Source organism: Orcinus orca, chromosome 13 (assembly GCF_937001465.1).
Source record: "Orcinus orca chromosome 13, mOrcOrc1.1, whole genome shotgun sequence".
In the NCBI taxonomy this organism is placed as follows: domain Eukaryota; kingdom Metazoa; phylum Chordata; class Mammalia; order Artiodactyla; family Delphinidae; genus Orcinus; species Orcinus orca.
In genome coordinates, this window is record NC_064571.1 from 45,185,233 (window position 1) to 45,212,798 (window position 27,566).

The 27,566-nt window shown below is 40.4% G+C and overlaps 1 protein-coding gene and 1 long non-coding RNA gene across 11 annotated transcripts in view; one reads left to right on the top strand and one right to left on the bottom strand.

Annotated features, from left to right (window-relative positions):
* LOC117198314 (uncharacterized) overlaps positions 1 to 27,566 on the bottom strand; it is a 424,014-nt gene that overhangs the window by 349,584 nt on the left and 46,864 nt on the right. The window lies entirely within an intron of this gene.
* Positions 23,379 to 27,566, top strand: part of PNPT1 (polyribonucleotide nucleotidyltransferase 1) — a 40,103-nt gene continuing 35,915 nt past the window's right edge. For 2 of the 4 annotated variants that reach the window (XM_004284385.4, XM_033414203.2), the window contains exon 1: positions 23,379 to 23,570. In XM_004284385.4, the coding sequence (XP_004284433.1) occupies positions 23,410 to 23,570 (161 nt within the window). In that variant the 5' untranslated portion in view covers positions 23,379 to 23,409. The remainder of the gene's footprint in view (positions 23,571 to 27,566) is intronic. The other 2 variants (XM_049695956.1, XM_049695957.1) reach the window with 1 other exon arrangement.

The following is a 27,566-nucleotide window of genomic DNA, read 5'->3' on the forward strand; positions in this document are numbered from 1 at the left end:
TAGATATCAAGGATACACCATGTAGAATGTGATAACTGTGAAAACTAAAATCAGATCATATCAAAGCTACCCAGTTGGAAGACCAAATAAATTCTCTGAAATTCAGCAAAAAATTCTGTGAGAACTTTCAAAGTCCAGTTTATCTTATTTTCCTAAGTTGTGATATGTTCATGATTTCCTGTTTAATTAATCTTCAGAAACTTAAAAAAAAAAAAACTTTTACAACATTTTCCCATTTTCCAAAACAGTGAAAGAGTCAAATGTCAAGTCTACCATAATAAAATGATTTAAAATGTACATGCAGAAAATATGAAATTATTTTGCATTTTAACATTAGCTTAAACACATTACAGAGTAAATATTATGTTCTTTTAACATCATAAGAGTAAACTAATGGCTCAGAAACATGTGTGATTTGACTAAATTAGTGTTACTATGGAAACTTGATATTTTCAATTTCCTGACCCTCAAGGTTGATTTCAACACTGCAATATGCTGTTTTCCATTTTGCTGCTATAGTTCAGTACAATAGAAAAGCATGCTGCAAATTAGTTATTAAAGACTCTAAAACTGGGAAATAAATGTAGGAAAAACTATATTCTTCTCTTTAAAAGTCCAGTCATATGTCATCTATGGTTCATTCCATAACCCAAGTCCTCATCTGGCTTGTCTTTATTTTTCCCAACAGTTTGCTGGCAGATTCACAAATTCAAAATAAATAGAATTTTTCCACTATCTAATTCTGAATTTGGCAGGGAAACTCAATGATGAATCTATTCCTACCTCAAAAAATGTTTTCTTTTATACATTTCACTCACTCATATTCACTCAAGTCTGTAGACTAGAGAAATAACAACTTTATTCTGGGGGGTGTTTCCATCATGTTATTCCATCAGGAATAAGTCAAATACAAATTCAACCCTAATATCTGAAATTTCAAATAGGAATAATCAATTTCTCCACCACTTTCTATCTTGGATTCCTTCCAGGCCATCTGAGGAGAAATCCCATAGGCTTTCTGTCTATGAAGAGCATATTCCTTCATATCCTGAACTAGTAAAGGCCCCTCACAATAGCAGGTGGTGCTGCATATCCACAGCTTCACTTACCCCTCAACTTGATTCTTTTTTAAATGACAAATGCTTCACAACTTGCACAAACTTTTAACCAGCTAACATGTCTAGGACTTGCAGTAGTAAAATAATTTAAACAGTAATTTTTATTATTTCCTTCACAATGAACAGGTAAGTGAAGGGTTATTGTTACCTAAAAATGCTTTCTCTACTAACTTTTTTCTTACTTTTTCAAGTTAAACTTAGTCTCAGTCATTCTCTACATACCAAGTCAACCTCTAATACAAACCTTTTCAAAAAAGTCTTAAAAGCTCATTCATTCTATTTGGAATTAATGCCAGGGAAGTGACACAACGTGAACCACCCTGTTTGTTTCATGTAGGTGCCTAGAAACAACTTATAACTTCTATTTGGAAAGAGACAAACCTGGATTATATATGTACTTTTACTGTGGAATCTGTTAGTATTTCTTTTTCAAGTATCACTTTCAGTTTATGTGAGGAAACTTGTCCCTAGGGAATTATTTTAAGGGGATTTGTGAATTTATACTGCATAGTACCTCCAAATTAATTTCACCAAAGCAATTTTGATCATGTCACTACCTTACTCAAAACCCCTCAATGATTCTCTTTCTTTCTCCATTGCCTACAGGCTAAAGTAAAAGGCCCTCAATAATCTGGCAGCAATTAGTGCCAGGGACCTCCTTTCCTACCCTCTCTACCCAGACCCTCTCTTCCAACCAGGGCAAGGAGAACTTAAAATTCCTATCCAGTGGGATATGATGTGCGCTGTGGACGGGGGAAAACCGTGTATTGTATTCTAACCACTCTTTCCAATGGGAGTTTTATTGAAATTATCCTGTTCTTTCCCCACAACTCCATATTGGTTGTTTTGGAAGTGGACCTCTTAGATCACTAGACTGTAAAGAGGTGTGTCCACACCTGATGGAGAGGAAGGGATAACACCTAGAGATCCTGGACTTGGAGCTTGAATTAGACTTGGATTATCTTCCTTTGGAGAGAGCTTGTAAATGCACATAACAGTGTACGAGTAGGGAAAAGGATATGAATAGATGCTGAGCCAGAAATAGATTACAAAGGACTCTGTGGATGCCTCTCCAACGTATTATCCGCTCCTTTTGTAGAGAAGACCATGCTGTTTGAGTGGCAGCAAACCACATCTCCAGCTCTAGGTGGACACTAATTTGTCTAAGCCAATCATTGTCATCCTATCCCCCTTGAAACAAACATTAGCTCAGTCACGCAGAGCTTTTATGCTACCAGCCACTGTGATTGGTTTAAGGATGGTACAATCAGAGCAAATCTGACAACTTCTGTTCAATGGCTAAAAAAAAAGCAACTCTCTTTTTTGGACATGAACAAGGAATCACATAGGCCAGATGTGGTAGCCAGACTCCAAGATGGCCCCCAATGATTCCAGCCTCCGGATATTCACATCTTAGTACAATCCCCCTCTCACAATGTACCAGGGTTTGTCTGTATGACCAATAGGGCAGAAGTGATGGTATGTCACTTCTGAGATTATATAATAACAGACTGGGTTCTCTCCTCTCTCTCTCTCTCTCTCTCTCTCTCTCGCTCTCGCTCTCGCTCTTGCTCTCACTGTCTCTCATTACTTGCTCTGGAGGAAGCCAACTGCCATGTCATGAGAAACCTAAATAGATGCCCATATGACAAGGAACTGAAGCCTCCAGCCAACAGCCACATGAATGTGCCAGCCAGTTTGGTTTCCCTGTCGGGGATCTTGTCCTGGCTTGTAGACAGCTTGGTCTCCTCCTTCACTCCTCCTTCCTTCCCTCTTGAGCAGTGGGCTTGGGGGTTGGGGCTTGCAGTAGAAGCTGAGATGGGAAGGGACTAGTGTCTGCTTCAGTGCTGAATTGTGGCCTGCTCTTGGCGGATGCTGCTTATTGGCCTCTGTGTGGCAGACATCTCAACACTGGCTCTTCCATGGGCTGCGTGTGTGAGGGTTTTTAGGGGTTTGTGAGGGGCCTCCCCAGGGCGTGGTCTCCACCTTGCTCTTCTAATACCCTCTCAGTTGCTACCCCTGGCGTTACCCCCACAGCCTCTTGCGTAGGGTACTGGCAAGTCAGCTCAAGTCCAGCTAATTTCCATGAAGGCTTCTCAACCCCTGGGAAACAGAACTCTCCCAGTCACTCCAGGCCAGAAATCCAGAAGCTGGAATGGGAAGCTAGAAGTTAGCAGTATAAGAACATAATTAGCTTTGGTGATTTAAAAGATCCCTGAGCACTTAAAATGTATAAAGCTGTGAATGGAAAGGAACTAATGTGTTTTGAGCCCTCTTATGTGCCAAGCACTCTTTATAGCATTTCCTGGGACAGTAGTATACAGATAATGTGCTTTATTTCCACAATTTACCCTCTGATTGTGTTCCTTTCTCTACACTAGCCCTATAAGATGGATATTATACTCCCTATTTTACAAATGAAAAGGAAAGTGAGATTTAAAGAGAGGTCAAATAATTCACTTAAAGTCAGACATCTATTAGGTGGGAGAGCTGGGATTAAAAGAACAGGTCTGTCTGACTCCAAAGAAGATCCTAGGACTCCTGTAGATACAGACCAGGGTTCTTGGCCTTCCCCAATCAACAGAAATTGATAAAAGGCCAGTCAAGAAATTCAGGCAAGGCTTTACTGGGGCTCCTGCGGCAGCAGAAGGGAGTGAAAACAAGTAACACGTTCCCTTGCTCCCCTTGCGGGGGAGGGGGGATGGCGACCTGGTTCCTTACATGGGGTGACGGTAGGGGTGGGTCCAGAGGTCAGGCCGGAGGGGTGGCTTAGGTGCTTTGCCCACTCCTTTGGTGGTGTTGAGTTCAGGGGGCATGCGCAGTACCCTGCTTTTGCTCCCAACACCCTGTTATTTGCTTCGGACTTTTCAGAAGCGGCAGTTGGGTTTTTTTGGTCTTTTTGTATCTAGTTGTCTAGAATTTGCCCCAACTGCACATGCATACAGTTATTTTTAGTCTCTAATAGTTTCTTTGTATTTCGTTGGTCGAGGAAAGGTGTGTCCAGGTGCAAGCACTGCAACAAAGGGTCCCAGGTCCCAGCGGGTCTCACTGACACCAGTGTAAATGTGATAGAGATTGTTTATATTAAGATATTCCCATAAGAATTGGGGAAATGTATGACTATGTTGTTTTGCTGCTGACCAAAGATGATAGGATTGTGCTGCAGGATGGTAGGTGATCTGTGCAAAGCACAGTATTTTTAAACCCTTACATAGTGCCAGGGACCGTTCTAAGTGAACTAGAAATCTTGTCTAATTTAATTCTCATAACAATCCTATAAGTACTATTACTAACCCCAGGTTTCAGATAAGGAAACTGAGTTACAGAGAGGTAAGATAACTTGCCCAATATCACACAGAGCTTTTATTTGAAACAGGTAAAGTGGATCCAGAATCTGTAGGTCTAACCACCAAGCTACACATCATTTCTAAACTCTCAACTGACTCTCTTGGTCCCCTCTACACAACAGAGATCTACTTCCAAAATTTTCTTCCATGGGCTGGTGCCCCTGCTTACACCAGCGAAAACAAGTTCCTTTAGAAGCTTAAAGCAGGTAGAAAACCACTTTGATATTGACTACCATTTGCCTAAGAGTCTGAGACCTAGCCTGGAAGGAAGTCTGCTTCTGATTCTCAGAGTGGGAACTACACAATAATACTGAAGCTCTGATTGCCCAAATCCAGCTTGCCTTGTGAAAACAAAGTGCCTAGCCTAGTGGTTCTCAAACTGTAGTATATATCGGAATCACCTAGAGAACTTGTTAAAACACAGACTACTGGGCCCTACTACCAGAAGTTCTGATTCAGTAGATCTGGGATGGAGGCCCAAGAATTTGCATTCTAACAAGTTCTTAGGAGACGCTGATGTTGCTGGCTGGGGGTACTTTAAGAACCACTGGAGTGGCCTAATAGAAAGCATGACCGTCCTGGGAAGCAGGACTCACAAGGGTGTCAGCACTTTTCACCAGAACCCCTGAAACTGAGAGTTCCTCTCATCCTGGCCCTTCCACCTTCATAATCTGGTTCCAGAGTAGGTGGCTGAGATGGAGAAGGAACCTTGGCTCTCAGACCTGCAATGAACCAGGGCTGGAAGTGTTTGCTGCAAACAAAAAACAACAATGTATTTTTAGGTGGTGGAAATTTGAGTGTTTTTTTAATTCTTTTTGTTGTTGTTGGTAATGGGTTCTAATTACGATATCATTTGGGTAATTATTTTAATCTGACAGGAAAAACAAGATATAGTCAAGTTTTAAAACATTGGAGTTACATTTATTCTAAAACCTCAAACTAAGTTCACCTACAAATATTAAAAAAATAAAAATTGCATTTTACATTTTGAGATACAAAGGAGGTCCGGAAATCTAAAGAGATGACTTAAGTAACACCTGAGCGCCCTCTGGTGGGAACTGAATTCTCCATTTTCCAAGCAGAAGTGTTTCCCAGGCGAAGCAACCATAAAAGAAACTTTCATTATTTTTCTAACCCTCTGAAGTTGGTGAATGTTTTACGGGAACAAATATAAAGAAAAAGATTACTGGAGGAGAGAGATTTTGGAGAGCACTGTTATGAATACGGCTAAATTTTAGATCAGGTATATTGATCTAAATCAAATCTGTTCCTTCTCAAATTTTTACCCACTAGTCTTAGCTCCATTGACAATTCTTGCCTAAATCAATTATTAAGATAATGACAGAAAAATATTTTTATTTATATTATAGATTCCAAAGCACTTGAGCAATAGTTAATATAAAAAAACTAGGATTCTAGTAAACTCTTGAAATTATCTCAAGTTATAAATATTCTGCTGGTCTCACTTGAAAATATCCAAGTCTTTTGTTTAAGTTGCCAGGCTTGCTTCCACTTACTTGACATTTTGTAAAGCTATCTTTTGTGTCTTGTAAAGTATCCTGACCCACTGCATAGATCTCTCTGGATTCACAGTACATACCTACAGGTTCAGAATCAGGCCTACAGCTCAGAACATCTTTAAAATATTAATTAAGTCCAAGAGGTAATCTCTAGCACTTGCATGGTTGCTAGTAACCAGCAGCTGGAATATTATTACATGATATCGATATCTTCTTACCAACCTTCAATCCATCTTGAAGAGCTGATAAAAATTTTGAATGAACTATATATTTTAACATAGTAACTGAATTAGACTTACATTTTGCAGTATTTCCTTCCTTTTAGTATTCTTGAATGCTGTATGCTATTCACAACAACCTTATGTAATGAGCACTCTTGCTGTTTCCATGTTACAGATCAGGAAACTCAGATTTACAGTGCTTAGAACGCTCACCCAAGTACATGCACACAGCTAGTTAAGAGCAGAGCAGTGATTTAAACCCCGGATGTCTTAACTACACTCTTAACCACTATGGCACACTACTACCTTCTTATTGTTTTTTTTAAATATCTTTGCTTGTGACAAAGAAAAAGACAAGTGAGGACATAGGTAGTCTTCTATTTGAAGGTACCCCTGGTACTTTTACCACACATTATCTCTATAAACCTGTTTCTCTATTAGGAATCTATTAGATTCCTTTATTTCTATAGAGGCAACTCCATCCTTTCAATCTCTTATGATCCAACTATCTATAACATTTGACCTGAGGCCCACTCTCAAATTTAACTGAAATTAGTTTGTTTGACACCCTTTTATGAACCGAGGCATCAGGACATGACTCATTTTACAATCTAGTAACATCAAACTGATTCTAGTTCCCTGAACACAATCTGTTATTTTACACTTCTCTGCCATTGTTCTGCCTGGATTGATCTCCCCGCTTGGTTCTCCCTCTTGCAGGGCTTCTGTGTTGCATAATCTGAGCAGTGTGGAGGCAGAGGGTACCATTCACATAGGATACAATTAGTTGTGCCAGCAGTAGCCCCTGGCATCCTCAGCCCCGTTTCTATACCTGAGGAACTCAGACCTGTTATCCTGGTTCAATTTGAAATTCATCTCTCCCAGGAAGCTTCCCTGGAATTCTTCACTAGTCTGTGCACACAGCCTTCTAGTATAGCATGCTGCCATATTGTTTTTTTTAATCATCTGGTTATGTGTTTGCCTCTCCCATTACCAGACTTGAAAGCAAAGACCACGATTTACTTATCTCCAACTCCTAGCCCAGTGTCTCATACATTCAATAAATGCTGGTTAAAGTGAAATGTTATGTTCATGCCATCTTGCTGTCAGGACTGTGATTGGCTAGAGAGGAGGAATTCTGGCTTACAGTACATATCTTTACATTCTCCAAAGTCATCGTACAAAAAGCTGACTGAATATCAAAATTTCCTGGAGAGTTTTTTTTTTAAATACAGTTTCTGAGAATTGAGCATATTCCAAAGGTGGCATTTCATATCATTTGCCGGGGGGAGGGAAGGACGGGATAGCAACCATTTCTCCAATAGTGCCAAGTTTTACAACATACATAGGATATGACGTGATCTATAGTTTAATGATTTGATAGAGAGCTAATGTTGAGTAAGTAAAGAAAATGTGTAAAAAGCATAGGACACAAAGCCACTTTGCTAGGAAGCCTAGCTACTCTACTGGCATCTCCAACATTTATTTACCTGGGCGTAACATTTGTTCTTACATTTACCTTTGGTGTTTGTGAGGTGTGCGACAAGAAAAATTGCCAGGTCAAGGCCTAAGATTAAAGAGGAGAATGAGGCTCTGGAGTGAGTGGAATGTAAAGAAAATGAAGAAGATTGTTTTGTCTATTTTAATATAATTTATTATTTTTAGTGTTTAATAACTAAATACATTTATATTCAAAATCCCTTTATTATTGAAATCCCTGCAGCAAAAATAACTTGGTTATTGCCAATCTAAAACTCTCTAACCCCTAATTTCCTTTTTCTACTGAAACAATTGTTTTGATAACATTCTTACACAGTGAGAAGTATCTCAGGAATGATACTGTTGAGTTATAGCAGAATAGATTATATTAAAAATGGTATTGGGACAACTGGCTGACCAAATGGAGCTTACAGACTAGAGAAGAAAAAAATCATTAAACAATATCAACATGACAAGACCTGAACTCATCTTTTTCCCCAAATCTGGCCTTCTTCACACTTCTCTAAGAGCGACACAGTTGTTCACACCTAAGACAGGCATACCGTGCCACATTTGACTCTTCTCATGCCTTCTCCCCAGCATACAATGTATCACCTGGTCTTATAGATTCTACCTCCTAAGCATCTTGTGAATCTGTCCACTTTTCTCCAGTGAACTTCCAACATCCCAGTTTAGACCTCTATCATCTCATATCTGGATTTCTGAAATAGCCTCCTAATAAGTGCCCCTCCCTAATTCCTTGTGCTTTTCCAATTCATTCGTACAAACCATAGCCAGAGCAGTCTTTCTAAAAACAAATCTAATCAGTTCATTCACCTGTTTATAACCCTTCTATGGCTCCCCACTTATAGTAGAATAAAGAGCACACTCCTTAATGGAGCTTAATGTAGCTAAAACGCTGCATTTTCTGGCCCCTTCTCTAGCCTCATCACTTGTCACTTTCTCCCTCAGACATCATTATCCAGCCACAATGAATTTCATTCCTCTCTCACTCCTGGCTTCTGCATGTATGTTGCATTTGCATTAACCACTTCTTCTATCCCTTGGCCACTTTCCTACTTCTCAAGCAGCTTACCTGATACCTCTCAACACCAGTTTGTGTTGGATTCTGAGCTCTCTGTTCCCTATGTCATCCTGTACTATGCCTATCATAGGTCTCTTTCTTTCATCAGACTATAAACTTGCTGAAGGTAGATATTTTGCCTATCATGTTCACTCCCAAACCTCTGGGCTTAACACAATACCTGGTACATGGTAGGCATTCAGTAGTTAATTGGTCAAATGGATTGATGGAAGGATAAATGAATTAATGAATAGACTGTATGATAAGTGTTATACACTTATAAAATTATCATAGGGTATTAAGGACACCCTCAGGTTCTATGATTCACTAGAAGGACTCACAGAACACAGAATGTGTGTTACATTCACATTATGATTTATTACAGAAAAAATACAGATTAAAATCAGCAAGGAAAAAAGGTGCATAGAGCAGAGTCCAGGAGAAACTAAACGCAAGCTTCCAAGGGTACTCTCCCAGAGGAGTCTCATGAACAGCACTTAATTCTCCCAGCAATGACGTGTGACACCTGAGCCTTGGTTCCAGAATTTTTACTGGGGAGTCATTCCCAAGGAATGAAAATACAGGCATTCACCACAAATCACACTGTTAGCATAAACTACTGTCTTCCCCAGATATCCAAAAGTAAAGCATGCCTATGAAAACTTTCATAAGCCAAATGGCGTAAAGTGAAGAAGCAATTACCTTAGGACACACCTTGCTAACAGATGTACAAAATAAATCAAGATAAATCCAGTTCAAAGCTATGGCAACTTGATGCCGAGATGCTGAGTGTAGTTCTCTGGGGAAGGAGCTTGGCGGTGCCACTCTCCCTGCTGGGGGTGCCACTGTCTCTATAACTGCTCACTGCAAAACAAATGCTGAACATTATTTTCTCTTTTTGCCATGTTTCATAAAAGCAAAAATCCTCTTCAGATTTCCTTCAGTTAGCGAACACAGGTACTAATACAGGTCTTTCGTGAAAGTGAAGTGGTGTAAAGCGAACTTCCGAAAAGCCTGGGATACCTGTATCTGGTGTGGTACAAAGTCTCAGTTATATAAAGACACTCTTATCAATAAGGATATTTCAAGGGCTCAGAGGTTATATGCCAGGAGGTCGTCAAGGGTCAGTCCTAAAGACCTTTAGAATGTTCAGGGTTTGGGCAACCCAGGCCTGCTGAGTTAATCACTCTCAGCTTACAGAAACTCAGTAGACTGAAGTGGGCTGAGGAAGACCTCTCAACACATACAACACCTGAACAGCATATTGAAAGACAAGTATCAGCCAGAAGAAATCTAGATGAGAAAACACTTCAAGCAAATGTAGAAGTATGAGCAAAATCACCAAGGCATAAGTGAGCACGGCTCTTTAGGGGACTGAAAGTAGCTCACCTGGCTGAAGTCCCCTCTACTCACAGACCCTCAAGCTTCCATGAAGCTCCTATTGCCACTCTGCTCCCACCTGTATTTATCCCCTTGCTGGATATCTTTTCACAAACTGGAAGAATGATTCATACATCATCCTGTATTCTTTCTAATCTATTTTTTATGGTATGCAGACTTTTTGCCCAAAGTCTCACAAATAACTTGTTTCAAAGTATTGTCTGCATCTATTTTCAAACTCAGAAGCTAAGTATCTGTTATTTTCTTATAACATTTCTCAGAGACAGTGAGAATACTATACCAATGTTACTTCCTGAGTAGGGGAAAATTGTAGGACAGCAGAAAATACAGGAAAAGAGGAATAAGTGTCTCAAAATATAATCTACCTATATTTGTATGTCTCCTTGCAAATTTCTCAAGAGGGGACAGTCTTCAGCATCATTTGAATTCCCTGTAGCTCCTAGCTCATAAATTTATATTAAGCCAAGTCTGCATGGCCATGCTCCCCTATTCTCTAAAATTAAGTAAAATAATAAATGTGGAAACAGTATAGTGCCTATATCCAATAGACAATAAATTATTGTTGAAACTGAACCCTAGTACTTTAAGTACCTTTTCCAAATGTACCTCTTCATCAAAAGGGATAATAATTGGCATGTATACCAAAATCAAGGCTTGAATGAAGTATACCTTCTTAACAGTCAAAGCAATCAAACTTTATGAAAGGTTAAAACTGAAATTTTCCATAAGAAAATACTGGAGAGATGGAGGAGTTAAACTTTGATGCGAAGAGTGAAACAAACCTGCCATGAAAAATTAAACTAAGCTATGTATCTAAGGCCAAAACCAAATTAAAGGAGGCCTATTGAGAACTAGGCAGCAGCCTGAAAGAAATCTCTTTTGCCCTCTTCACCCTGGTATTGCCTTGTTAGGAGTCCATGAGAGCCTGTATTTAAGGAACAAAAATGTGCAGGCATTTACTGCAGAAATTGCTCTGGTTTCTCATGCAATGGTGTGGGCTCCATAAATGTTTAATGGAAATAAGAATGATGATTATTGGAAGCAGGAAAAAAAAAAGACATAGTGATTGTTTAAAGGAAGAGAAAATACAAACATAGATGCACAAATGGAATTCTTGTATGCTTACTAATTTTTGAAAGCTATATGAAAGACTGAAAAAGACAATAAAATATTAAAGCTAATATTACTGCTCAACTTCAAAGCTTCTTCTCTCATAACTGATGCAGGTGTACAACCACAACAAGAGAAGTTTTATTTTAAATGTAAACATTTCAAGGAATAGTGTATGACCTTGAACATCATCTCTTTAAAAGAGAACAGGGGCTTCCCTGGTGGCGCAGTGGTTGAGAGTCCGCCTGCCGATGCAGGGGACACGGGTTCATGCCCCGGTATGGGAAGATCCCACATGCCGCAGAGTGGCTGGGCCCGTGAGCCATGGCCACTGAGCCTGCGCGGCCGGAGCCCGTGCTCTGCAGCGGGAGAGGCCACAACAGAGAGAGGCCCGCGTACCGCAAAAAAAAAAGAGAACAAGCTGTGAGAAGCTAAAGGCTTGTGATTTTAATGAGCGTTAATAATGATAATGTAAAAGCTACTTGGCGCACAATAGTCCATTTATTAGCAACAGCTCACGCCTGTCTGCAGAGCCACCTGTTTCATATCCAAGACACAGTAAGTGTATTTTAATACAAAACCTTAAGTTACCTCAAGATATTCCAAATTTGTATCGATATATCATCTTACCCAGTGAGCCAAAAGTCAAATGTACAGATTGCTTCTCTCCTGATCAGACTTTTGTGTGAATTGTCAAAGGAGAAGGAGAAAATTGGGTGAGTGATGGCTCTACATTGTTCCTGACCAAACATTAAAGTCAGCCTATTTCAAAATCAGATCAAAGACATAATTATTCCGTTAAGAAAACACAGAACAAATTTAAGGAGCAAGAGAAAATGTTAATATGGTCTGAAATTTCCACTAGCATAATCAACAGAAAACAACTCCAAAAATCTCCTCCAAATTTTAATCCACATTAATTACAAATGACAAACACAGTTAATATAAGCCATAATGGTCTGAACTCATTTGACTGAGTATGCAATACAGTGTTGGCAAGGTCAGGCTTTTGTGCTCAATTATTGTTCTTTCATGCTGACTTTAAAGAAATTGTTTTGTGAGAAGGAACAATGATCCCACTATCCAAAGAACAACTAACATGAAAATTTATATAACAATCCGATGGAGGTTGCATTTAGTTAGAATCCTAAAGACACACAAAAATCTATTTGTAAGTTAATTCTATTCATTACAATTCTGTAAAACTTTTTCCTAGACAGTTAGTGACAGTGAATGAACGCATCACAAGTGTGGTCAGTATAGGAAAATCCATCCATTAGGAAAAATGACAATGACTAGTGGTGGTAGAAGTAACAACCATAATGGTGATTGGAGGTATCAGGACACCCATAAGACAGGGTCTGGATAGGGTCTAACAGAACCTAGCTGTTTTAGGGTATGGAAAAATTAGGGGTGATCCCCTCATTGGAGCAGACCTCCTTCTGATTCTTCTTTTGTTGGGATGGAGGGAAATTTCAGTACACCAAGAAAAAGAGAGGCTAAAGGGATTTTTACTGTCCCTTATTCTCCTCCAAAAAAAGTAGCAGCAAGTATTATCCTTGCATTACCTAACTTGCTCCTACCCTCTGCCTTAAGGTGGGAGTTTTTAGTTATCTAAATGATTCAAAGCCCTAAAACTGCTCAGTTCACTTGGTTCCTGGGGAATATACTGAAGAGATATCTGCTACCTGTACCAGAAAGGCTGGGTGACCGTTCCAAAGGAGGGAAATGTCCAGACCCCTGTTATTGCTTTCCTCTTAGCAGAAAATGTGGGACAGTGGTAATATCCAGTTGCGGCTTTCTTAATAAATCCATGACAATGAGGAACAGGTGTTTCTTAAACTTTTCTTCTACCCTCTTAGTTTAAGTACCTGAGGCCTGTGAATTAAACTGACAAAAGACATATTAAAAAAAGAAAATGCATACAAATTTTACTGATGTTAATATTTTTACATGCACGGAGGCTTCATAGAAAACAAGTGAAAACCCAAAGAAGCAGTTAGACTCAGGGACTGTAACATGTTTAAAAAGTGTGATAAATTGTAGAAAAGCAAATAGACTAAGGAATGGGGGGTTTGGGCTTCTAGTAGTGATAAACTGAGGGAAACGAGTGGAAGATGAGAGTTATTTTAGTAAGGTTTGTTTATGCAGGTTCATCTCAGTGCCAGCTCTCCATTTCCAGTGATAAGGGTCATTCTCCCCATCCTGATACAGAAGAAGGGGGAGGGGGTTTTATGCCATCTTCACAAAGGGAAATTTATGCCCTATTTCTAGGCAGATAAGGGGAGGGCACAGAACTTTTCTTATATTTGTTGGTTCTCAATTTCCTTCAGCTCAAAATAATCCTTATGCCAACGTGGCCTATTTTGAGGCAGTACAGTCTAGACCACTTCATTACGTATTACATAAACATCTACCATGTATTTTGGGGGACTCTTTTAACTGAAAATGTCAGAAGTCCAATACAAATTCACTCACAAAATAATCTATTGAATCATTTACCTGGAAATGACCCCAAATCCATTAACTGATAAACAGATACATAAATTGTATACCCATACAATGAAATATTATTGTGCCATTAAAAAGAATACTGATATATACTTCAACATGCGTAAACCTTGAAAACAACCACCATCTTTTATTCCCACTGCTATAATTCAAACTTCAGTCCATTGACCCCACCATTTCTCACTGTTCATCAGTGTTCTGACTTCATATTTGGAGCTACTTGTCCAGCCTAGATTTCATAGTCCCATCCTTATAATCACTCCTCTGCAAATATCTCCAACTCCTTTGCCCCTCTCTCCCTCTGTCATCCATGCACAGTGTCTTAGTCAGCTTAGGCTGCCATAATAATATACCATAGACTGAGTGCTTTAAACAACAGATATATATTTTCTCACAGGTTTGTAATCTAGAAGTCCCAGATCAAGGTCCAGCATCTTTGGCTCCTGGTGAGGGCTCTCCTCCTGGCTTGTAGATGGTCACCTTCTCACTGTGTTCTCACATGGCAGAGCGAGAGAAAGAGCTTTCTGGTGTTTCCTCTTCTAAGAACACTAATCCTATCAGGGTCCCACCCTTATGACCTGGTTTAACCTAAATTACTTCCTTATCCCAAATACAATCACACTGGGGTGTAGGGCTTCAACATATGAACTCTGAGGAAACACATTTCAGTCCATAGCACCTAGAAAACCGCATCTCTAGATGAATCCAACCACGCACTTTCTCCATTCTTGCCCCAAACAGGTAAACTTTGCTAGAAAAAAAATTCACCCAAATGAATAGATTGGTTTCCCTTGAAACTCATGATCACAAATCTCAAAGAGCACACAGCCATGTACCAATGTCTGGCAATCCCATCATGTTTCCTAAGCAGATTCACTTTTCTATCCCCCAAAATAACTTTCTTCCTAAACTTCATATATCTTCTCTTTCCCCCAACCCCCAAATCTCAGCTACTGGCCTTACCTCAAACTTCATTAAAGATACTGAAGTAAGACAAATTTCCTTGATTCTCCCTTAGGCAAGCCTTCAAACTCACCTACATTTTCTCCTATCCCCACCTTCTCTCCCATTTCAGTGAAGGAAACTTTCCTCCCATTATGTGTAAAACAGGATGTTAAATGAGGACTTTTCCTACTGTACCAGAATTTTTGTTAAGGCTCCAAAAATGAAAATAATCAGTGATAATTACCCCAACATTCTACAAGATCCAAGACAGCAGAACCAGTCCATGATTATCAACTCCCATCACCCATTCCAGCCAAAACAGAGGACGCTAACAATTTGGAACTCGAATTAAAGAAAGTTATGTAGGTAGAGACTTGCCAGCCTAGTTAGGAAAGATGTGGCATTTTCCTGCCCTTTCCATGGAGGAATACAGAGCCACCCTGCTCATCCCACCCTCAACCAAACTAAGCAATGGGAGCTCAAGAGAACCACTGAAAGAGAATTAGAAAAATATTATTTCCTTCCCCAACTAAACATTTATTAAGCTATAGAATAGACTTCCCTGGCGTCCAGTAGTTAAGACTCCATGCTTCCACTGCAGGGAGCACAGGTTCGATCCCTGGTTGGGGAACAAAGATTCTGTATGCCGCGTGGCACAGCCAAACAATTAAAAAAAAAAAAAAATAGCCCTGTGATGCCATGAAATAGGAGCAAACACAGTAAGAGAGTTCTCAGGAAGGCTTGACATATGTCTCCTAGAGCTGGAGGACTGGAATAAAGAATTTGAATCCATTTTTTTGATGTTTGCTGATGACTTGTAACCCTCACTGTCCCTCTTCTCCTTGTGCCTTACATCTGGGACACTGTTAAGAAAGCTCAAGTGCTCCCTCCTTTTGCAGCAGTGGGAAATTCAAAGCACACAAACCTCTGCCCACCCACACATAGGGACACTCACCCCTGCCCCACTTCATAACCACAATAGAAACTCCAAGCCAGTCTCCTTTCCCGGCTTTCTCAAGCCATTTTCAAATCAGCTTGTGAAGTCTGTCTTGCTTCCCCCATAAGCCTTATTAGGTAAGTAATACACCTTTTCATACTCACTTGGTATGTGGATGGAGGAGGGGGTGGAGGTGTCACATCAGTCTTGACATCCAACCAAATTTTGGGTGAGAGTCCATCCTGCTACTACAAAGTGGTCATACAGGGACATTTAAGGATATGGACTCTAGTGCCTGCTTCCCCCATAAGAGAATTTGGAGGCCAGAGACTGACTGGAGCCACCTGCAATGGCAGGGCAAGAAAAGAGGTCAGTGGTTGAAATAAGCTACAGTGCTACCAGTTTGGGGGGAAAGGATGTGTGAGTTCGTGTGCCAAGAGAACCCAGGGAAGCTATTTTGATGAAAAGCCAAGACAAAAGGATCTCAGCAGTAAGAAGCTGTGCAATAGAACACCAGGAGCAGAAGCTGGGAAGGTCACAAAATGTCACCCAGAAAGTATCCACATTAGGAAACTGTGCAGTTTGGTGGTCTCAGCAGAGGTGGTCCCACAATACACCCCACATCACAGCCAGGTTTTAGATGCCTGCAGTAATGGGGGACATGAAAACCAGACAGTGTCAAATAAGGACTCCATTGGCTCCAGAAACTGAAATCTTTCATCTCTCTCTGCTCTCTCCTCCTTTGTCCCAATCCTGGAAGAACCATAAATTATGGAGGCAAGATGAGGCTAAAAAATAAAATAATGAAAGAACAAATTCTACTTTTTCTTCACCTCTCTGGACTAGTGGAGAGGAGAGGTCTTGAATTACATGTGAGACCTCTGGCTTCTGCTTAGGATGCAGAAATCTTGAAACAGCATCCCATCCTTATAAATAACAACAACTGACAATCTGGAAATTCACAACTCTTCTAGAACCCATTAGAGAGCTAAAATGACAGAGTAACCAGATAATCTGAAACCTAAGGAAAGATAAGAGCCTCCAAAGAGAGACAGGACATGAGCCCTTGCTTACCTGGTACAGTCACCAAAAGACATTGGCAAGAAGAATTCAACTACCATTTTTAACCAATTGCTAAAGGCCAAGTGTGGGCTGCCAAAAGACTATAGAACCCCTGGACACTGCAGATACAAGACGAATTCACAACCACTCACAGGCTCTTCTCCGTGGACCTCACTGGGCACTCACAAAAAAGCCTAGGATGAGAGCAGGAGTCCTGAGAAAGTGTCCTTCCTGGTGCAATCCTGGAGAAGGAGGACAGCAGTCACTGCGGGAAAGGCAGAAGCCCCACTGGATCCTTCTCCCTTACCTTCCCATAGGAAAAAAAGCCTTACCCACTGTGGGAAGGTAAATGTTGTCACCCTGATGCACTGTGAAAACCCACTGCACATGGGAGAAGAAACAACATAACCCTTTACCTCTGGGGAAGAGGCAGAATACATGCTGGGCCCAGAATCACACCTGGAAGAGGGGCTTCAGCACTGAGAATGCTACTCCCACCCAAGATCCAGGGAGATAATACCTTCCTAAGACTGAGGGTTAATCAGAACAGTATACCCCTCAACTCTCACCTCCAGAGTAACATGCTTCTAGTAACAACGGTGTTCTACTGCTGAGACACAAAAGAGTGAAGAGAGACTCTCTCTGAGGAGCAGGAAAGGGAAGCAGGAAACAGAGGGCATACTCAAACGAGTTCTAAGAGAATTTAATGAAAGGACTATTTAGAGAGGGGAAGGCAGATTCTGGAACTAACAATGAGGAACGATGAGGCACTGAGAGATGGGCAACAGGAGGAAGCTGTTAAGGCTTGAAGCAGCAAGGAGGAGAAACAGTGTAATTGGCGTGATAGCTAGAGTCAAGCAAGCAGGGCCACCTGGAAGGTGCTGCAGTGACAGGCGGAAGCAGTCACTGCCACATTACAAGGAATAAAGGTTCTGTGCTTTTAATTTCTCTCTCTCTAGTCCTTTGATCTCCTGCTGGTGTCTCCCACTGGCTGACCCAACCAAAAGTCAGAGGGCCAGGAAGTCAGGGTGTTACAAGCCATAAATCAGCCCCTTGCGGTACAGGGCAGAGCTGAAAAGGGTAGAAAATGGACGGAGCAGGTGCAAATGGAAAATACCTAGCATAGTACATCCTAGCTTTCCTCCTGCAACAAGGTTGACTCCATTTCCATAGACTTGGCAGCCTCTCCCTCCTTAGGGCTCAGACCCAGGCCTCTTCTTTCTTTCTAACCTCTCTCTAGGTGATATCATGCATTTCCATGGCTTGTGACATCGTTGGTATGCTGATTACTCTTATTACTCTAGGTCCTCTCCTTGAATCAGCTCCAACCATTTTGACAGCGACTGCCACATTCTTGCTTACCACTCTCTAGCCACACTGGCTTTTCCATATGTCCTCACAGAAGCCAAACCCTTTCCCGACTTAGGGGTAACCATCCCCCTGCAAGTGGCTTCTCCCACCTGGCCCCCATGTCTCAGAAGCCATCTCCTTCTCATCCTTCAGGCTGGCTTAAATGTTTCCTCCTCAGGAAGTGTTTCCCTGGGCACCTTATTTGATGTAAATTATGCCTTCATCCCACTATTTTCTATCTTCACATCTGCTTATCCCCTTCTTAGCATGAATCACACTCTAGTTTTTCTGTTTGTTTGGTTGTGCTTTTGTCAATCTCTCATACTATATTGCAAGCTCCATAAAGCAGGGATTTTTATGCCCTATGACTGTCTTGACACCCTTATATCCTCTGAGCCTAGGATATAGTGCCTGACATAAAGCAGGTATTTAATAAATATTACATTGGGACTTCCCTGGTGGCTCAGTGGTTAAGAATCCACCTGCCAATGCAGGGGACACAGGTTCGATCCCTGGTCCGGGAAGATCCCACATGCCACGGAGCAACTAAGCCAGTGCACCACAACTACTGAGCCTGCGCTCTAGAGGCTGCAAGCCACAACTACTGAGCCCACGTGCCACAACTACTGAAGCTCACAAACCTAGAGCCCGTGCTCCACAACAAGAAAAGCCACCATGATGAGAAGCCTGCACATTGCAACAAAGAGTAGCCCCAGCTCACTGCAACTAGAGAAAGCCCACACGTAGCAACGAAGACCCAACATAGCCAAAAATTAATTAATTAATTAAAAATAAATAAATATTACATTTTCCACGTGCCAGGGACCATGCTTAGTTCCATAAAAATAAGGCTGCATTTAAATCCACATAACAACCCTAAGAGGTAGATATTCTTTTCATTCTCATTTTACAAATGAGGAAAAGGAGGTATAGAAAGGGTAAGTGACTTACCAAGAGTCACACGTTTAAGAGGTGACAGAGGTGAGATTCAAACCTAGACAATCTGATTCCAGAGCCAGCCCTTTTAACCACTATGCAGTACCTATTCCCACATTCATTTCCATGGGTGAAATAATGACTATGTGAATTAATAAATAAGTGGGAGGACAGACAGACTGTACCCATAAGTCAGTCTGGGGAAGTCTGAGAAAACAGTATTGAAGCTGAGACCAGAAGACTGAGTTTGCAAGACTGACACTTGAGAGGGGATGTGTGCAAAGCACAGAGAATCATACATGCAAAGGCACGGAGGCAAAAGAGAAGGTGATATGTTAGAGAAGAACAAGTAGTTCAGTTTACTTGGAATATAAAATGAGGAGAGGGGGGCTTCCCTGGTGGTCCAATGGTTAAGACTCCACATTTACACTACAGGGGACACTGGTTCGATCCCTGATCAGGGAACTAGATCCTGCATGCCATGTGGTCAAAAAAATAAAATAAAATAAAAATGAGGAGAGGGAGATAAAGAAGTAGGGTAGTAAGTCAAAATTGATGAGGCTGAATAGGAAAAAATTTCATAGTCCACACAAAGCAGTTGAGATTTTATCATGTAGATTAAAGATTTAGGAAGCCATAGAAGAAGTTTAATCAAGATGGAGACACAGGGGCTTCCCTGGGCTTCCCTGGTGGCGCAGTGGTTGAGAGTCCGCCTGCCGATGCAGGGGACGCGGGTTCGTGCCCCGGTCAAGGAGGATCCCACATGCCGCGGAGCGGCTGGGCCCGTGAGTCATGGCCACTGAGCCTGCGCGTCCGGAGCCTGCGCTCCGCAACGGGAAAGGCCACAACACTGAGAGGCCCGCGTACCACCAAAAAAAAAAAAAAAAAAAGATGGAGACACATTTAGGTTTGTGATTTAGAAAGCTCCCTCTGGCAATGGTGTTGAGCAGACTTTGTTAATGCTGAATATGCTACATTCTTTCAAGAAAAAAAAAATTTCATGTAACCCTTCAGTGTCCGGAGATACTTTTTATTATGTTGCTTAAATATGCACAAATATATAAGAAAACATAAGTTCCTTATTCTGGTAGCTTAGTCATAAAACTAAAATAAATAAATAAATATTTATCAATATTAAACCAAACTGCAAACCAAATTAAATTTTAATTAACAATCATTTAATGCAATGGTGTTTTACTTAAATGAAATTGCTACTCAGAGGGTGCAGTGGTATTAACTATTTTGATGCAGCTTCATTGGAGTTTGAAGAAAAGAGAAAAGGAGATCTGAAAAACATTGCTGGTGGATTTAAATTGGATCACCGTTAATGTGCTTCAAGGTAAAGAAACTGATTTTAAATTATATTTTGACTCTCAAACTAGACTTGGCAGAACTATACTTCTAGAATGTGAGGTTCAATTTCAGATTGAACCTCATGGGTCATAGCTTCAGTAGCTACAACCACAAGAATTTAAACATTTTATACGTTTCTTTCTACGTCAGTCTTAAAATGCTTAATGTAAACATAGCCTGATCATCTGTATGACTACTTCATAATAATGCTCTGCCACAAGATTTCACTATCCACATTTGCCTTGGAGTTTATGATCCAATTACTACCATTTCAATTATTTTGGATTGGTGTGAGGAAACAGTTGGGTTTAATGTGCACATTCTGCTTTCTAGCATTTCCAACTGGATGAAAGCTAACCGATCCATGGTTAGTTTCTGAAGGAAAGAAGGTTGTTCAGTATTTCAAACAGAGGAAACTAGAGGGAAAATTAAGAAAAGGCTGAATTACATAAAAAGGAATGAAATTGGGTCACTTGTAGAGACTTGGATGGACCTAGGGACTGTCATACAGAGTGAAGTAAGTCAGAAAGAGAAAAACAAATATCGTATATTAACGCATATATGTGGAATCTAGGAAAATGGTACAGATGAACCGGTTTGCAAGGCAGAAATAGAGACACAGATGTAGAGAACAAATGTATGGACACCAGGGGGGAAAGCGGGGTAGGGTGGTGGTGGTGGGATGAATTGGGAGATTGGGATTGACATATATACACTAATATGTATAAAACAGATAACTAATAAGAACATGCTGTATAAAAAATAAATTAAATTAAAAAATTTAAAAGGCTGAATCAAAGCTGAATCTACCATTTATTGAGTTGTTGACAATGTGCCATGTACCATGATAAACATCTTACATCCTCTGTCATGTTTAATCTTTACAAAAATCCTTTGAGATTTGTATTATCCATTTCTACAGATGAAGAAACTGAGGCTCAGAGAGATAGGGTCAGACAACTAGCAAATGGCAAAGCCAAGACTGGCACCATTCAGGACTAACTTTGTTACCGATTCCCAATGGGTCGGAGACCCCTCAATGGGTCTATGGGTCCTTTGCCTGGAGTTGAAAATGTCAATCAAATGAAACCAGATTTGGTATAGCACAGCAGAAACTTAATTCATTCATCAAGGAATGGAGAAGGGAGATACTTTGTCATTCGTACCAGTCCCTGAGAGCTAATGGATCCTTGCCTTGATATATCTCTTTGTTTATTTCCAAATCACCTGGTGTTTGACAGAGTTGTTTTGTAGCTCTGCTTTAAGAGATATGCAGTGGTCAACTGTCCTGAACCAGCTCTGACTTGACCACAGGAACGCACCTACACACACAAGACCTGGAAGTATCCAAAAGTTACCTCTGCTTAATTACTGTGCTATAATCTCTGCCCAAAGGGAGGATTTGTATTCTGCTAGGCACAATTCATGCCTTGTGCAAAGAAGCATGGAAAACTGCGTATGCCCCAGCTACCCCCAGCTGCCCCTGGAAATCTCTACCCTTTCCTACAGCCCTGATGACTTATCTGCCTATTACCCCTTAAAATTCCCTTACTCCCCTCCCTTTGGGGAGAAGGTATTTTTAGAGCATGAGCTTGCCTTTCTCAATTCCTTAATCAATAAAAGTTTCTGCTGTGTTATACTGAACCTGGTTTCATTTAAGTGGCATTTGCAACTCCAGGCAAAGGACCCATTGAGGGGTCACTGACCCTTTGGGGATTGGTAACAACTTCAAGTCTATGCTCTAAACTACTAGGCAATACTGCCTAAATGAAAATGATTATATAGTACTTAGGTACTCTACCAAAAGGTGATTTAGTATTCTTATTTTATAAATCTAAAATCATGTTGAATTGCGGCAGGTAGATTCTGATAGATTTGTCCTTATAACAGGTCTCAATGGAATGGTCTTGGAAACACTGGCAACAAGGTAAAGTCAAAGGTAGAGGAAGAGGCAAAAACTACTTTAACACTAAATACCTATAAATAGAGTTAACAGTAATCCCTTCTATTGGCATGGAAATTCCAAATCAGTGATAATAGCTCTTGAGAGCAAGGTATAAGGGAGCTGCTTTGCCACCAAATATTATAATTTGTCTGTCTGGAGTTAACACTTTTTGTTCTTAAAACTCTGCTTGAATGTGCATTGGATTTTGTTTGGATTTCTTTGGGGGGGATGGGATTATGACCTTAAAAGAGTAATATGACCCTCACAGTAGAAAAATGATCATTGGTTCATTCCAGGAACCACGTAAAGATTTTCCAACAGGCAGATTAAGAGGGGTGGGAGAAATTTATCCACCCCCTAGAAATGGATCAAATTCAAATTCCAAAAACCTTTTTCATTTTCCAAAACATTTTTTTTAAATAGTAGCAAGCACTTTGCATTTAAGAGTTGGTTTAGAAAGTATTAACACTTGACCAAAACAGGCAGAGGAATAAACTGCTAAATATTATCAGTGGAAAGGAAGATGAATCCAAAATGATCATAAAGATATACAAAATGACGATATAGGTCAACAAGAAGTGAAATTAACTTACTAGAAATAAATTAACGCAAACCTTCGTAGTAATATATTTGTTGCTTGAATTTATAAAATAAAAGCCAGGGCGAAGGAGGGGAGAGAGAAAGATCTCTTTCCATGGCCCACTGCGCAAATTCTCCTAATTCTCAGCTCCCATAAGCCAAATAATAATGTTTTCTGATTACTTCTATTACTACTATATTTACTCTACTTATTAAACACATTATTCTAGGACTTTCTTTTAAACTACTATAGCAAAACAAAAAACAACCAAAAAGCCCACATTATTTTTCTAATTGTTGTTCATTGGCTAATACGGAAAGAAGGACTGGTTAAGTCACAATCGCGTTCAGATAGGTTTGGCCCTCTCTAGGTTTCGTAGAAAGCCGCCCGGTATCCGCTTCCCCGGCGTTCCCCACTGCACCGCGGAAACGAAACTGCATTAGGCTCCGCCCACTACCTGCTGAGCAAGCCAATCAGGGCGCAGCCCGGGCTGAGCGCTTGCCGGGTGTCATGGCGGCTTGCAGGCCTTGCTGCTCGTGCGTCTGGCTCCGGCCACTGGGCCATGGTCCCCTCCGTCTGCCAGGGCGGGGTCGGACACTCACCCAGTTGCAGGTGCGAGCACTATGGGGTGGCGCGGGGTCGCGAACCGTGGCCGTGGACTTAGGCAGCAGGTAAGGAACGGTGTGCGTTCTCTGTTCTTTCACAAGGCATCATGACAGGCCAGCCCGAGTACATTCACCTCCTAGAGTACGAATCCGACACCCCAGGTCTCTTTCCCCCTCTTTATCCCAAACCTAAATTCCAAATTTCCCTTTCCGGATTTTGAGTCTGTCTCTTGGCACCCTCCTCGCGCTGTCTCAGCCTCGTGCCCTTTGCTTTTTGTTCCTCCCTTCTGCCCCACTCCGGGCTTCTTTTCCCCAGCTGAGTCTGTCCACCTGTTTTCCGTTCCCTTTATTTTCGGGGACTCCTGGGCTATGAAATGAAAAGATAATGCGTTGATCATTGATGCTTACGTCATCCAATTCAGTTTACTGCCTAAAAAGCTTGGCCTGTATGACCCTGGGTAGAAAGGGAAGGGCAAGGTCAGTTTATTGAACGCCGGTTATATGATACTCTCATGTTTAAGCCTGTAGTAAATGTATTAAAACAGAGGCTCAGAGAAGGTTAGGTAGCTTGCTCAGAGTCAACCAAAGCTAGTACTATGAGGCTAGGTGGATTTTGAACTTGTTTTTCAAACCGTTACTCTCTTTAGGGGTCTGTCTGCCAGAATTCATGTCGAAAATCACTTTTTAAAAACTACCGGATTCATTTTTAGAATAAATAAAACTGCTAATGCTTACTTTATATATCTACACCTTTCACATGTACTTTTAAAAAAACTTTGATCCTAGTTCATACAAAAGCCAGAAAATCTGGCTTTGAATCCAAGACTTCCTCCCTAAGTTACTGAATGATCTTTAAACAAGTTACTTCACCACTTTCGGCCCCCCTCAGCCCTCCCTCTCTGCCCCGCAAATGAAGAGACTGAATTAGATAAAGATTCAGCAAACTTTTTCTGTAAGAGGCTAGATAGTAAATATTTTAGGCTTTGTGGGCTGCATACTGTATCACATATTCATGTGTGTTTACAAACCGTCTAAAAATGTAAGAAACAGTCTTAGGTGAAAGGCTGTAAAGAAACATGCTGTAGTTTGCTGACCTCTAGGCTAGATGATCTCTAAGGTCTTTCCACCTCTGGCATTCCTTGATTTTGATTTTTTGAGGGAAAAGATATCTCTTCCATTCTTCAAGGACCGAACATTTATTCTTCTCTGAAGAAATGCCCCAGAACATTTTACTCAACAGACATTTCCTATTTGTTAGGCAGGAGGGACTCAAAGCAACAAGATTAGCCTCTGCCCTCCAAATTTTTCATGAATAATCTACTTTGAATCTTTCATTTATTAGTCAACCTGGACCTCTTTTGTAACCTCTTTTTAAACCTGTGTTGTGTGTTGTAACAATGAGATTCATAAATATCATACCTGCTGGGTAAATCAATTATTTTCTTTGTCATAAGTTTGTTGTTTGCAGCAAACTTTTTTGGGTGATTACTATGTACCACATACTTTATACTTGTTATGTGTATTCTTTACAGTGCCCTAGGAGGTTGTATACTACTGTGGTAAATGTATTTAATACTTACAGTAACCTTTGGGGTAACTTTAATTTTCATTTCAACAAGTTATTTTTGAGCATCTACGATATTGCGTTACAAGGCACTAGAGATTGTCTGATGAGGAAGTAAGATAAACAGAGGTTCAGTGCTGAGAAAATCAGTGTGGGAAAGGTATTAGGTATGAACAGGGTGCTGAAGGAGCACAGAGGGATGTTTATCACACCTAAAGCTTACTGTTCAAGGTGAATCCTGAAAGGCAAGGAGAAGGTAGCAGAGAAAGTGGCAAGCGCAATTGCAGAGAAGTGAGAGAGTGCGTTGAGTAACTACAAATAACTTACTGTGGATGGAGTGAAAAGATGAAATGTGAGTTAGCAACAAAGCAAGGCCAAATCTTAAAGGTGGATGTTTTGTTTTGTTTTGTTTGCAGGGGTGGGGGTGGGGTGAGTTTTGTATCAATACTACTGAATTTTTCTTGGTGGAAGTTGGAGTAAGGTGGTTACATTCCATACCATTTTGCAAGTGTTTCTAAAAATGTTCTTTAAGCATATCTCTCTCCCTGGAGTTCTACTTCCTGTGGCAGATGGCTCCTCTTTTCCCTTCTATCTTCCTAAGCTGCCTCCTCCCACTCTTCTGGCCACCAATAGGATCTCCCTGCTCATCTTATCCTTTTTATTATTTATTTTTTTCAAAAGTATTTTTTGATTAGGTATTCACTCACATGGTTCAACATTTAAAAAGCTCAAAAATCTCCTTCCCATACAGTTCCATAGCCACCCAGTTCCACTTGCCACTGATGTGTTAGCAATCTATTATGTATTAATATTTGAAGGTATTTTATACATAAATGTTTGGCAAGTAAACTGATAAGAGGTAAAATCAACCATGAAATACAAAACTAATAACAGATTTGCACCAAAAACAACTAAAAGTGCATTAACAGAAAATATTACATAGGTCAGTTAGCACCAACTGAGATCATGAGACAATGGAAAGTAACCACCTGGTTCTTTACATACTATAAATTGCACACACCTGGGGAAAAAACAGTTTAAATTAGGGCAATCACCAAGGCAGGACCATAGGACTATCTGGTGGGTGGTCTAGGATCCCTAAAGGAGACACTGGCTAGACTCAAGAGAGGGAACAAAGAAAGTAGGAGGATTTGGTATTTGCTATAAATCAAGCATGGGTTTGAGAACATTTGGGGTACTGCAGAGCTGGTTTGTTTGCTTGTTTGTTTTTCTCTCACCAACTCATTCAGTCCCCATTGTAAATACAGTCATCCCTCAGTATCTGTGTGGAATTGGTTCCAGGACCCGCCGTGGGTACCAAGATCCAAGGATGCTCAAGTCCCATAGTCAGGCCTCCCTATTCATAGTTCTGCATCAGATGATTCAACCAACCGAAGACTGTGTTTACTAAAAAAAAAAAATCCATGTATAAGTGGACCCTTGCAGTTCAAACCCATGCTGTATATTAGCTTTAGAAGCTTTTAACAGTGCTTCCCTGGCTCCACTTCTCTCCTGGTTTTTGATACAATTGGGAAGGCTTATTCTTAGCCAGGATGGATAGTCCACTCCTTGGCTCAGCCTTGTCAGTATCCGTACTCTCTTCCTTGATACACTCGTTTGTCAGTTGGCAGACATCTGGGTTGTTTCCATTGGGGAGCTGTTATTAATAATGCTGCTGTGAAGGTTCATGTGCAGATTTTTTACATGGACATATGTTTTCATTTCTCTTGGATATATACAGGAGTAGAATTGCTGGGTCATATAGTATTGTTAACCTTTTGTGGAATTGCCAGATTATTTCCCAAAGCAGATGCACCATTTTACATTTCAATCAGCAGTGTATGAGAGTTCCAATTTCTCCACATCGTCATCAACACATAACATCCTAATAGATGTGAACAGTATCTCATTGTGGTTTTGATTTGCATTTCCCTAGTGGCTAATGATGGTGAGCATATTTTCATTATTTGTTGGCCATTTGTTGATCTTCCTTGAAGAGACATCTGTTCAAATCCTTTGCCAGTTTTTAAAACTGGGTTTCTTTTTATTGTTAAGTTGTAAGAATTCTTTACATATTCTAGATACAAGTCCCTTATCAGGTATATGATTTCAAAATAATTTCTCCTATTCTGTAGGTTTTCTTTCACTTTCTTGATAATATTCTTTGAAGCATGAAAGTTTTTAATTTTGATGAAATCAGATTTATCTATTCTTTTCCTTTCGTTGTGCTTTTGATGTCATCTATAAGAAGACGTTGTCTAACCCAAATTTATAAAGATTTATTCCTGTGTTTTTTCCTTAGAGTTTTATAGTTTTAACTTTTACATTTAAGTCAATAATCCATTTTGAGTTAATTTTTACTTATAAATACGAGGAAAGGGTCCAACTGTATTAACTTTTTTGCATATGGATATCCAATTGTCCCAGCACCATTGGTTGAAAAGACTGTTTCTTTCCCCCGTTGACTTTATCTTGGCGCCATTGTAGAAAATGAAGGT